The following is a 13,418-nucleotide window of genomic DNA, read 5'->3' on the forward strand; positions in this document are numbered from 1 at the left end:
AGACCGTGTAATGATGGCTGTAATGGTCACGGATCCCATCCATTAATATGATCATGCATTGACAGTTTTTTGATAGCATACAGCGGGGCTGCTTGTGATTGCCAACTGGTAATAGATGCCCATATATCTATCTGATTATTCATTTTCATCATGGACCTGTCTAATAAGGGCTCTATGAGCCCATGTGAACGCCAAACGTTCTTGACTGAAGTGGAAGCAGTCATTAACACTAGGGCCGCTTGGCTTCTCAGTATACAAGTACCCGCTAGAGAACGTGCCTCTAGCTTAGGCATACTGTATCGTTATCAACCAAAAAGAAATACCATAGTAAAAAAATATTAGTTGATTGTGTTAAAAACACAAATCTTGGAATAAAAAACGATTTGTTTAATTTGATTTATAGATTTGATTTAGCTGAACTATCACAAAGAAATCGTAAATAGTAGAGCCCAGTAACAGCTTCTTTTATAAAGAAAATAGAAAAATATCATCTCAACTTGTGGCTTTAATGTTCACTGAATGGACAGCGCCTGTCTAGACAGCTATGGAAATCTCCTGTTCAGGCGTTGGCTCATATTGTCATCCTTTCTCATACACTGAATGAGAATGAACAGTGTAAGTGGCTTTAGCTGTCACTGTTTGTTCAAACTATAACCACAAGTCACTTACACAAAGTAATGCATCACTGAAGAAACTAAGAAACCACACAAACCCATTCCTCTGCACGGCTCCATTTCCACAGGTCAGTCCGGAGTCTATAATTTGGTTCCATTTGGCCAGACAAAAAGCCATCCTATTTCAACCACAGCATGGTGGCGTGCTGCATAGCAACCTAATCTTTGCTCTGACTCTTTTGGGTGTCTTCTCCACTTCGGCGGTGCAGTGAGATAGGCAGGGCTGAGATTCCATACAGCAAGCCCCAGCTGAATTATGCATGGGTGTCATAAGCGTCTAATGGACAGAGAATCAGACACTGCATGTCAGATGGTGTTTAAGGTCTCCATACTTTGCTCTGTCAAAAGAGCCCAGTGGGTTATCTCACACCCCCTAGGGTGCATTCCAGGTGAGGCTATGAATGCATGCCCTATGAATGAATGTCTCAAGACAATAAAATGAGGAGACTTCATAACACATTCATAATCCCTACATGCTGCACTGATAAGCACTTATGTCAACAACCGCAAGTCGATATTTTTGTTATGTCACAGTACTGTAATTTACACTGCAATTATGAACATGCGGCTCTTGAAATAATAATTTAAGAAATGCTTATGTACTGCTTATGAATGTGTTATGGGTTATGAATGTGTTATGACGATCTTATGTAGGCACCCTTCAAATAAGATGTTATCTAAATGAGAATGAAGATTTCCAACTGCTACCTATTGAGTTCGGAAATTATGGAATCCTTTGAACACATTTTGACATGCGTGTTTCAATGTCATCCAGCTTAAATTTTGCTAGTGCATTACTTTACTTGACAATGAAAAGGGTATTATGGTTTCCCTCTTCATTGTCATCTCATTGAGTTCTTGTTGCTAACATGGTATGAACGAACCACTATCAATCCAGGATAATTATACAGGATATCAGGGCTGTGCACAGACCTTGTGGAGGTCAAATTTCCTCGGCATAAACATCACGGAGAAACTGAAATGGTCCACCCACACAAACAGTGTGGTGAAGAAGGCAGCTGAAGAAATTGTTCTTGGAAACAGTTCCTCACGAACTGTTACAGATGCACAATTGAGAGCATCCTGTCAGGCTGTATCACCGCTTGGTACGGCAACTGCACCGCCCAACAACTGCAGGGCTCTCAAGAGGGTGGTGCAGTCTGCTCAACACATCACCGGGGGCAAACAACCTGCCCTCCAGGACACCTACAGCACCCGATGTCACAGAAAGGCCAAAAAGATCATCAAGGACAACAACCACCCGAGCCACTGCCTGTTCACCCCGCTATCATCCAGAAGGCGAGTTCAGTACAGGTGTATCAAAACTGGGACAGAGAGACTGAAAAACAACTTCTATCTCAAGGCCATCAGACTGCTAAATAGCCATCACTAGCACATTAGAGGCTGCTGCCTATATATATAGACTTGAAATCACTGGCCACTTCAATAAATGGAACAAAGGTCACATTAATAATGTTACATATTTTGCATCTCATATGTATACTGTATTGTACTCTATTCTACTGTATCTTTGTCTATGCCGCTCTAGCATTGCTTGTCCATATATTTATATATTGTTAATTCCATTCACTTACTTAGATTAGTGTGTATTGGGTATTGTCATATTCATGTATGTAGGTGGCAGGGAAGTCAGGCGCAGGAGAAACCAAGTTGGTAAATATGGAGTATTTAATTAAAACAAACTCCAAAACCAAAAGTACAAAATAAAATGGGTAATGGATAACCGTCGCACACCGATACACAAAATCCACGTAACATAACATACAAACAATCACCGACAAGGACATGAGGGGAGACAGAGGGTTAAATACACAGGTAATTAATGGGATTAGAAACAGGTGTGATGGAAGACAAGACAAAACCAATGGATAATGAAAAACTGATCAATGATGGCTAGAAGACCGGTGACGTCGACCGCCGAGCACCACCCGTGCAAGGAGGGGCATCGACTTCGGCAGAAGTCGTGACAAGTATATGTTGTGAAATTGTTAGATATTACGGCACTGTCGGAGCTAGAAACAGAAGCATTTCGCTACACCCGCAATAACATCTGATAAACACGTGTATGTGACCAATAACATTTTATTTCATTTTTTAAATTAAATAAAAACTTTAACTTTAATTAATTGACTACAATCATAGTCCTCTACTGCGTCTGTATCTGATCATTGCGAATGTAGCTAGAAGATGATGTAAATCAGCTATCTAGTTAGCTAGCTAGTTATAGCTATACTGTTGAAACAATCTAACTAGTCTTTACAAAGTTTAATTTTTTTGGTGACATCAGCCTTTTAAAAAAACAGTTGATTTGTCCCCTGGCGACAGAAGGGCAGGGGTGATTTGTGAGATTAGCTAGTTTTATGGACAATTCAGATACATAAAAAAAACGTTTTCCTCATAGGGCAAAAGGGCAGGTTCTTGAGCACCACTAGGGCCCTAACTGTGCACATTCCTGCAGGGTATGTCTCTCCATAAAATAACAGTCTGTCACATTTGTTGTAGCTTTCATTGCTATCATAACAGCCAGACACTTATTGTAGATTAAATAAGTAGTTGATTGTAGCATGTTGCTAGCAATGGTAAAATGTAGAGTTTGATTCTTGTATGGCACCATGCTGACAGATCACTCACTCTGCTAAGAGCGGGATCCGAACTTGAGAAACACACACATAACTTATACTTGAATGTGAGACTTGCATTGATGTGAAATTGCATATCTGAAACTCAGTTTGAGTTAAGGGCAAATATGGAGATATGGGTACGTGCCCATATCTCAAGCCCTGAATGTGAAAGTACTATTACAGGGAAAATCCACTCAAAAACTATGTTTTGAATTTTGAATCATCGTGAATTTTGATTTCTTTTTTTGATTTCTTTTAGTCCTCATTTGGACTAATCTTCCAAGAGTCATGATGATGTGGCCGGTTGACACTTTGCTTCTTGAAAGTCCAACATCTTGAAAACTTGACTGCTGACATGCAAAACATTTGTGACTGTATCAACAGTGGACTAAGGGGGAAAAAATCCCTTTAAGAATGGTATTCAGTCAGCAAAGTTGGGCAATACTTTTACTGACTGTGGCTGATATTGATTTCTTTCAAAGGGGACTGGCTGGATTTCATGAATATAGTCTACAAAAATCACCTGTAAAATATACAGTATGTAAGATACTGCCATTCTTAGAGGCAAAAGGGCTGAAAAAAAGGAAATGAAAGCAGTTTCTTTACCAAACAATTTGAAATTCATAAATTGTGAGGAATCACCAAAAGGCATTTTAATAGAGCACTGTTGTTGACTCTGCTCTTTAGAAGGGCTTGGAAATCCATTGCCTTGCAGAAGCGGGTGATTTAAATAGATGTAACTCTTAAACAAACAGAGCATGGCTATTAGCTACCCCAGGAAGGTATGAATTAAACATTAAGGCATAGCAATGCAATGAATCTTAAATCCAATGCTAACTCTGAACCTGCCCAATCAACTAATTGTATGTTTGTGTGGTACATGGAAACTATCTGTTATTGTATCATCCATCCTTACATGGCTCTGTAGTCTGGTTCCTCTAATGAGACACTTGTTCATGGATAGTGCAGATAGTTATCTTCTATTGCCAAGGAAAACATTGGTCCCTTTCTTCATGCTCTGGTGATGTAAAAAGTCATACAATTAATTTTGTCCTATTCCAAAATACCTCCTCTTCTCCAATAGTGCAGGGTCATTATATTAACCGAATTAAAAACTCTCTAAGGATCCTACTCTCAACTAATAACAAACAACCAAACCTACTCGTGAAGCCTGCAGTACAATCTGCTGCTGCAAGCATCCAGTCAGCATTTTTTTTTTTTAAATGTACATCTTAATGCAAGGATTAGAGAAATGGAGAGCCATCTCAGGGAGTGGAAGTAGAGATACCTTTAACCAAAAGACTCCCAGCACTGCTTGCCACTCCAAACTGGTTCCTTGCCACGCAGGTGTAGAGGCCGACATCCATTTTGGTAACGTTTGCTATTCGAAGACTTCCATTGTCCAACACTGAGACTCTAGAAATGAATAAAAAAAAGGAATGTCAATATCATAAGTCATACTACACTGATGTCACAGAAACTGTCATCCAACTAAGGCCTGTTTCTAAAGGTTTGAGAATGCTATTATTGAGGAGTGGGTGAAAGATATACAGAGATTGAACAAATAAAATAAAGTAACATTTGACCCGCATTGAAACTATTATTTTAAACATTGTTCTAAATCTTCAGTGAGGAGTGAAACCATTCTGTTCTCTTCACAGATGCAGACCTCAAGGGCTGCAGTTTTTGCTGGTTATATCACCCTTGCCATTGAATCATCAGTTTCAATAGATCTAATCAGTTGTGTGGACTCTGTCTAGTGGTCAGAACAGTGAGATGTTTTATTGATCAATGAAAAAAGAGAACCAGTGGTACTGCTGCTGTGGCTCAGACTGGAGCTGTGCACCCCTGCCCTTGACCATCAGGTACCATGACAACAGTCCATAGTTAAAGGTAGAGTCAGCCATACACCAAGTAAACAGCAATATCGGGCCTACTTACGCAATAACTATGAATGTGAATCGCAAGGCCAAACGTCTCTGCAGTTTTGGTCCAGCAGCTAACATGTTGCGTGACGCACACCCGTGCACATCTATTTTTTTGTGTGAGTGCAAGAGCTTGCAACGTGCTCATCTGCAAAATCTGCAGTTCATCTTGCTGCTTGTGGCACTGTCATATCACTATGTTTAAAGCGTTTGTATAAACACTGGTGCCACAGATCTAAAGCCACACATCTGTTGGTCAGAGTGATATGTAATGAAAGGCTTATGAAGATGTAATTTATTATAAGCCAACTGAACTCATCTTAGGTAGCAACCATATTGATGATGAAAAAATGAACCAATAACCTAATGCAGAAGACAAATGATTGACACAAATAAATAAATGGTAAGGCTGATTATGTGTGATCTATAATGTGTAAATTGCAGAAGATTGCCTGTGCAAACACTAAATACACAGGATATTAAGTATATTCATGTGAACGGAAGTAAGTTGCTGAGGTGAATTAAGTGATGGATTCCGACCCAATCATCTGAACTAGGACTAGCGTTCATTTTCATATTCTGATAATACCTTCCGCTATTAATCAATACGTAAGATCCCTGCACATCCCTGCTCTAAGCAGCTCTCTCATCATCACAACTGCTCAAGAGGGTGTGATGAGTCTCACCAATGCCCTATGCACATTAAAAAGGCTTTCAAAGGAAATGAAGCTACAAATTCTTAAAAAGACACAGCTCCCAAAATATATCCCTTAGCATACAGGATAGCTATCCTTTCCCCAACAATCAAATATGACCTGCTAAGCTCACCAGAATCAAATGGCATTAGTCAATTTCTATAACTAGGCCCCCGGGAGAGGGAAGCACCTCTTCTAACTTTATCAGAGGGCTTCCAATGAAATGGACCAGAATAAAGAGTTATGGATATGAGATTTCACTTGGAGAAGACTTGACATTATACTGCAAACTGCACAGTGCAGACTTCCTCCTTATCTTTCAAAGCGGAATAGAATATAAAGATGCAGCCCATATTTAAGGAGAGTTTCCTCTCTATGAAATGACTTGTCTTTGCCCTCCCTTTCTTCAAGGGCACTACAGCAATTAAGGTACACGGGGACCGTTGTGAATTTCCTACAAAATCACAGTTTGGGATAAATACATGTTTTTCTCTCTGTTACTGGATGGTGTTAAAGTTAAATCCTGGACATATTATTTATCACTACTAAACTCGCGTTTATTTTCTGCAAACTTAACATGTGTAAATATTTGTATGAACATAATAAAATTCAACCACTGAGACATAAACTGAACAAGTTCCACAGACATGTGACTTACAGAAATTGAATAATGTGTCCCTGAACAAAGGGGGGGGGGGGGGGTCAAAATCAAAAGTAGCAGTCAGTATCTGGTGTGGCCACCAGCTGCATTAAGTACTGCAGTGCATCTCCTCCTCATGGACTGCACCAGATTTGCCAGTTCTTGCTGTGAGATGTTACCCCACTCTTCCACCAAGGTACCTGCAAGTTCCCGGACATTTCTGGGGTGAATGGCCCTAGCCCTCACCCTCCGATCCAACAGGTCCCAGACTTGCTCAAGGGATTGAGATCCGGGCTCTTCGCTGGCCATGGCAAAACACTGACAATCCTGTCTTGAAGGAAATCATGCACAGAACGAGCAGTATGGCTGGTGGTATTGTCATGCTGGAGGGTCATGTCAGAATGAGCCTGCAGGAAGGGTACCACATGAGGGAGGAGGATGTCTTCCCTGTGACGCACAGCATTGAGATTGCCTGCAATGACAACCAGCTCAGTCCGATGATGCTGTGACACACCGCCCCAGACCATGACGGACCCTCCACCTCCAAATCGATCCCGCTCCAGAGTACAGGCCTCGGTGTAACGCTCATTTCTTCGACGATAAACGCAAATCCAACCATCACTCGTGGTGAGACAAAACCACGACTCGTCAGTGAAGAGCACTTTTTGCCAGTCCTGTCTGGTCAAGCGACGATGGGTTTGTGCCCATAGGCAATGTTGTTGCCAGTGATGTCTGGTGAGGACCTGCCTTACAACAGGCCTACAAGGCCTCAGTCCAGCCTCTCTCGGCCTATTGCAGACAGTCTGAGCATTGATGGAGGGATTGTGCGTTCCTGGTGTAACTCGGGCAGTTGTTGTTGCCATCCTGTATCTGTCCCGCAGGTGTGATGTGCGGATGTACCGATCCTGTGCAGGTGTTGTTACATCAACTGTTCGTCCTGTCTCCCTGTAGCGCTGTCTTAGGCGTTTCACAGACCGGACATTGCAATTTATTGCCCTGGTCACATCTGCAGTCCTCATGCCTCCTTGCAGCATGCCTAAGGCACGTTCACGTAGATGAGCAGGGACCCTGGGCATCTTTCTTTTGGTGTTTTCAGAGTCAGTAGAAAGGCCTCTTTAGTGTCCTAAGTTTTCGTAACTGTGACCTTAATTGCCTACCGTCTGTAAGCTGTTAGTGTCTTAACGACCGTTCCACAGGTGCATGTTCATTAATTGTTTATGGTTCATTGAATATGCATGGAAAACAGTGTTTAAACCAATTACAATGAAGATCTGTGAAGTTATTTGGATTTTTACGAATTATCTTTGAAAGACAGAGTCCTGAAAAAGGAACATTTATTTTTTTGCTGAGTTTATATCCCCAATACAGACCCTGGCTTGGAGAGTTAGAGTGCAGTATGTATCAAAATTTATTCCAAAGATGTAAGCAGAAAGCAGTCATTCTCAGAACAAACCATGGGGAATTATTAGATTGACTTGGGGAAACATGTTGAAGTGGGTAACAACCAATTACGTACACAGCACCAGTCAAACGTTTGGACACACCTACTCATTCTGTCAAGGATTCCCCAGGTACTGCTGGACATTCCATTCACCAGCTCCGGAGGTCTTCATCACTGGCCTTCTAGGCGTCACTGAACTGGATTGATCACCACCAACCCCGGACTGTCTTGTCTCATTATGCACACCTGGTTCCCATTCCCCATGATTAGTAGGTTATATATGTGCCCTCTGTTCCCCATTGTCCTTGTCAGTTATTGTCACCATGTCCGTTGGCCCTGTGAGTACCTGTGCTGTTGTACCGGCTTCCATGCTACGTGTTATTGTGCACTTGTTTTACGGGACTTGTCCTGTGTATTATTTAGAGGTTTACACCTCGCTCGTTTGTTTGGGTCGAGTAAATAAAAAACCCTATTACGTATTCCTGCACCTGTCTCCAATCATTAGACAACGTGATACATTCCCCCCCCCCAAAAAAAAGTACTTTATTTTTTTACTATTTTCTACATCCCAGCTGGGATGGTGTATCGCTGCAGAATGCTGTGGTAGCTGGTTAAGTGTGCCTTGAATTCTAAATAAATCATTGACAGTGTCACCAGCAAAGCACCCCCACACCATTCTCACCTCCTCCTCCATACATCACAGTGGTAACCAAACATGCAGAGATCATCCGTTCACCTACTCTGCGTCTCACAAAGACACAGAGGTTGGAACCAAAAATCTCATATTTGGACTCATCAGAACAAAGGACAGATTTCCACCAGTCTAATGTACATTGCTTGTGTTTCATGGCCCAAGCAAGTCTCCTCTTCTTATTGGTGTCCTTTAGTAGTGGTTTCTTTGCAGCAATTCAACCATGAAGGCCTGATTCATCCAGTCTCCTCTTAACGGTTGATGTTGAGATGTGTCTATTACTTGTACTCTGAAGCATTTATTTGGGCTGCAATCTGAGGTGCAGTTAACTCTAATGAACTTAGCCCCTGCAGCAGAGGTAACTCTGGGTCTTCCTTTCCTGTGGCGGTCCTCATGAGAACCAGTTTCATCATAGCGCTTGATGGTTTTTGCGACTGCACTTCTTGACATTTTCTGGATTGACTTACCTTCATGTCTTAAAGTAATGATGGACTGTCATTTCTCTTTGTTATTTGAGCTGTTCTTAACCATAATATGGACTTGGTCATTTACCAAATATGGCTATCTTCGGGATACCTTGTCACAACACAACCGAGTAGCTCAAACGCATTAAGAAGGAAAGAAATCCCACAAATGACCTTTTAACAAGGCACACCTGTTAATTGAAATGCATTCCAGGTGACTACCTCATGATGCTGATTGAGAGAATGCCAGAGTGTGCAAAGCTGTCATCAAGGCAAAGGGTGGCTACTTTGAAGAATCTCAAATATAAAATATATTTTAAGTTGTTAAACACTTTTTTGGTTACTGCATGATTCCATATGTGTTATTTCGTAGTTTTGAAGTCTTCACTTTAATTCTACAATGTAGAAAATAATAAATATAAAGAAAAACCCTGGAATGAGTAGGTGTGTCCCAACTTTGACTGGCACTGTATACCCAGATGACTGAGAGGGGGGCGCTGTTTTGGAGCTACATTCGTTTTTGCCAAGTATATTCTATTACATACACCTTAATGCATATTTTTAAATGAATTATGTGAACTGAACATACTTTTTTAAATTAAAAAACACTATGTCCCTTAACATAGAATTCTGTGAGAGTACTAATGTTACAGTCCCTACTACAACACATAAATACTTAAATATATCTAATTTTGTATTCAAACATTTAATTGAAATACTGTACAATTCCATTCATTCTTATGGAGGACTGCTCCTTCTGAGTACCACCAATATGGCGGAGCCTCAAAGCCTCTCATTGGCAAATACATACTGTAGCATCAGCCATCCAGGGTTTATATTCATAATTGGCTGAAACTAATGGAGATTCCACACTCCAGAGCACTATGTAGGACCTAGGCTATCAGCTACATGAAATAAATCAAATAATCAAATAATGTGAATACACAAAGCTCAAAAAGCATTGGAAAGAGAAAACCATTAATTGTCGTCTTTGTACAATACTGTCGTTGTGCTGATATGGGAGTAGGGTTTTCATCTCCTCATTGAGATACAAACATTACACTCTCTTCCTCAGTTTTAGAGACTCTAGGAACTTATTGTGGTCTGTTTGGTTGAGAGGCTTACAGATGGATCATCTTTTTTCTTTAAGCAACAACGTGTGCTGTTTAACATAACATAGAGGTTTAATTCCAATGGCAATTTTATAAAGGTATTTTGTGAGTTTTGTCCTTTCCGTTTGGTCAGCATTGAAATTAAATGACTTGTAAGCCATTACGGTTAACGTCGTAGCCCCAGCATAAGTACACACACAAATCCTGTTTAAGACGTGCCTGTGATGCGCAGTGCCAACGCTGCATGACTTGATTAAACAATCACAGCCCAAACCTGTTCTTGGTACATTTGCTCTCCTCTGGCCCAGAGCATCTACACATAATAATACCACAAAGATTAGAAAGAAGTATCAGTGTTATTAGGACAGTGAGATAGATTAGTAGTGTAGCACTCCTGCAATAACAGCGGTGCAGTCCTATCTAGATAAAGTGGAGAAGAATCCTTAAGAGACAAACAGGGGGAATTGGTTTGTGAAAGATGCAGCCATAACCCTAGCCAACTACTTTTTCTATACACATCTCTACTCTAGGATATTTCCATGCTAAATCAAATATTTCTTAGGTGTAGATGATTTGAGAAGATTAAAATTGCTCACACCAGGAATATATCTGTACAGAAATAAATACATATTGACCAAATTCATTTTTAGGAGCATTACTGAAGCATTACCATAGCAAAATACAAGTGCAATTTTGACACACCTCACACTCAATCTTTGGAATGATATTACTGCTAGAAGCCAGTTCAAACAACAGCACCTCATTCTTGTTCCTGAGCGAGATGTATCAACCCAGCTATTTCTTCAAAGTAGAATGGCTCCACCTGGTACATCACCTCTGGTGCTTCCCAATAATGTTGGCAGAGGGAGGTGAGACTTCCAGGCCTGCGGAAGGATATCCAGGAGATGCAGCACAAAAGCTGCTGAGGCAGTTAAGACAATTAATCCCAGATCAAATAAGAAATGCAGACCCCTGCTGATTCTTCACATGCACCGGCAGATGTGCCCATGTAGTAATGTCTCCCGTTTGGCATTCCTCTGTGAAAACGAAGACGCTATTGCAGGGAATGTGAAGATAATAATAACAATAGCAATAATTTGTGTAATTTCTATGGCGGTTTTGATAACAGAAAAAAAAATGAATTGCCTAAAAAGCTAAATGTATGAGTACTGGCTACAACATTTAAAGCTATACAGTAGGTCAACCAGAGGTGAAGGTCATAGCGCAAGGTAACGTTGACGTTAGCCTTGTAAAAAATGGATTATGTGCTTTAGCCAAATCCTCAGTTATTTGTTGTCGTGCCATACCTTCTTTTCTTGGTTTGACAACGAGCATGACAGATGAGCTGGCTGCAGAACAGATCTGCTACCAGGCTACATTGAAGTCAATCTATAGCAGACTTATAGAATTATGTCTGGTGGATAGAATTATTTATTGACTGCTTGGGAGGTTAGATTGTTACTGTGTGATTCTTTTCAATGTTCTCTCATCTCATGCCGGAGGTCATGACCACATACGGCCCCTGGGGATTTGATTCCCAGATAAACCTCTTCTGACCGTTCATCTCTCTTTCGCCTGTCCCTGTCGCTCTCTATTCTAATCGGTGTATCTGAATAAACAGTCAAATATGTAAGGTGAACAGTATTCCGTTCTCATCCCGGCGCACACATAATTAGTGGTCATATTTCATATATTGTAGGAATTCTGCCCAAGGCCAATGTTGTACTTCCTGAGTTATGGTGTGTGCATGTGTGTGCATGTGTGAATCACAGGAGGTTGGTGGCACCTTAATTGGGGAGAACAGGCTTGTGGTAATGACTGGAGCGGAATCAGAGGAATGGTATCAAATACATCAAACACATGGTTTCCAGGTGTTTGATGCCATTCCATTAGCGCTGTTCCGGGACATTATTATGAGCCGTCCTCCCCTCAGCAGCCTCCTGTGGTGTGAATGAGTCCTCATATTAAAAAATGTTTGGGCATGACCATGCTGGACCATGCCACATTTACAGCACCTATCAATGAAAAAGGCCAAAGATCAATAAAAACTAAGACATCACCACTACAGTGAATTTATAAATACATATGATTCAGATCATTTTTGCAAAATTCATACAACATTACTTTGACCAATTGGCACTGTGGTGTAGAGAAATAGAGCTTTTCCTGCCTTTTCCCTTGTTGCTCTACCTGTAGTGCCAGAGGTATTACACCCAGATCTACAGTAATGGAATTAGGTTGTTAGCCAGTTCCCCCAGTTCCATTATACCACAAAGGGGATGTCTAGCTAAAGTTGTAAGTCCACCGATGATTGATCGTTTCTTGAGATTTCATCCACTACCCTGGTGTCTCAATTCCTGGCTCATACATTCAGATTTAACAATCCTCTCACTTGACCAACCCAGTGGTAATGAGCTGATGGATCAGTGGATCGATGTGTCTGCCAAAGACTAGAATGTCCCAATTACCTTAAGTAAACACTTGAAAACAGTTCCACAAAAAGCCCAAGACAGCGTAGTAGAGTAGTGGAGAAGGGGAAACGGAAGAAGATGAGAAAATATATCAGTAATTCTACAGGACCCTAATCTTATGTTAAATCATCGAAAATAATTCAACATTGGTAACTGTGTGGCACCAAATGGCTTTGTACTTAGAAGTGTTTGTATGCATCCCTAAGAACTAATACGGCAGTGTTTCTCAACCTCCAGTCCGTGGGCCTGTGTCGATCTGTGGGATGTTGCTTGCTGGTCCCTGGTCCGAGATGGTTAACTGACACTAATTTAGTAACCGCTACATTGGTAATTGTTTTGCAAGTGGTCCATCAAGGAGGAAAAATCATAGCTTGCCCTGACACAAGATGAGGGACCATAGTTTACAACTAGGGAATCATTATTACAATGTATTTAATTTACCTGATACAAAGCATCCTGTAAAATAACAACAGTGTCAACATCTCCTTTACATATCACACCGCATTTCTCACAAAGTACGGGCATCAGACCTGGGTTCAAATAGTATTTTAAACCTTTCAAGTACTTTAGCATGCTTGACTGATTCTGCTTAGCGCGATGGATCCAATGAAATAGTCCCACAATCGCAAACAACACCCACCTGGCACTCCAGACAGGCTGAAG

The 13,418-nt window shown here is 41.0% G+C and overlaps 1 protein-coding gene across 2 annotated transcripts in view; it reads right to left on the minus strand.

The window, feature by feature from the left end:
- The window catches only part of cntn3a.1 (contactin 3a, tandem duplicate 1), a 107,580-nt gene that overhangs the window by 16,301 nt on the left and 77,861 nt on the right, over positions 1-13,418 (minus strand). For both annotated transcript variants that reach the window (XM_014145840.2, XM_014145839.2), the window contains exon 12: positions 4,605-4,732. In XM_014145840.2, coding sequence (XP_014001315.1) covers positions 4,605-4,732 — 128 coding nt within the window. The remainder of the gene's footprint in view (positions 1-4,604; positions 4,733-13,418) is intronic.

This window comes from Salmo salar, chromosome ssa15 (assembly GCF_905237065.1).
Source record: "Salmo salar chromosome ssa15, Ssal_v3.1, whole genome shotgun sequence".
Classification (NCBI taxonomy): Eukaryota; Metazoa; Chordata; class Actinopteri; order Salmoniformes; family Salmonidae; genus Salmo; species Salmo salar.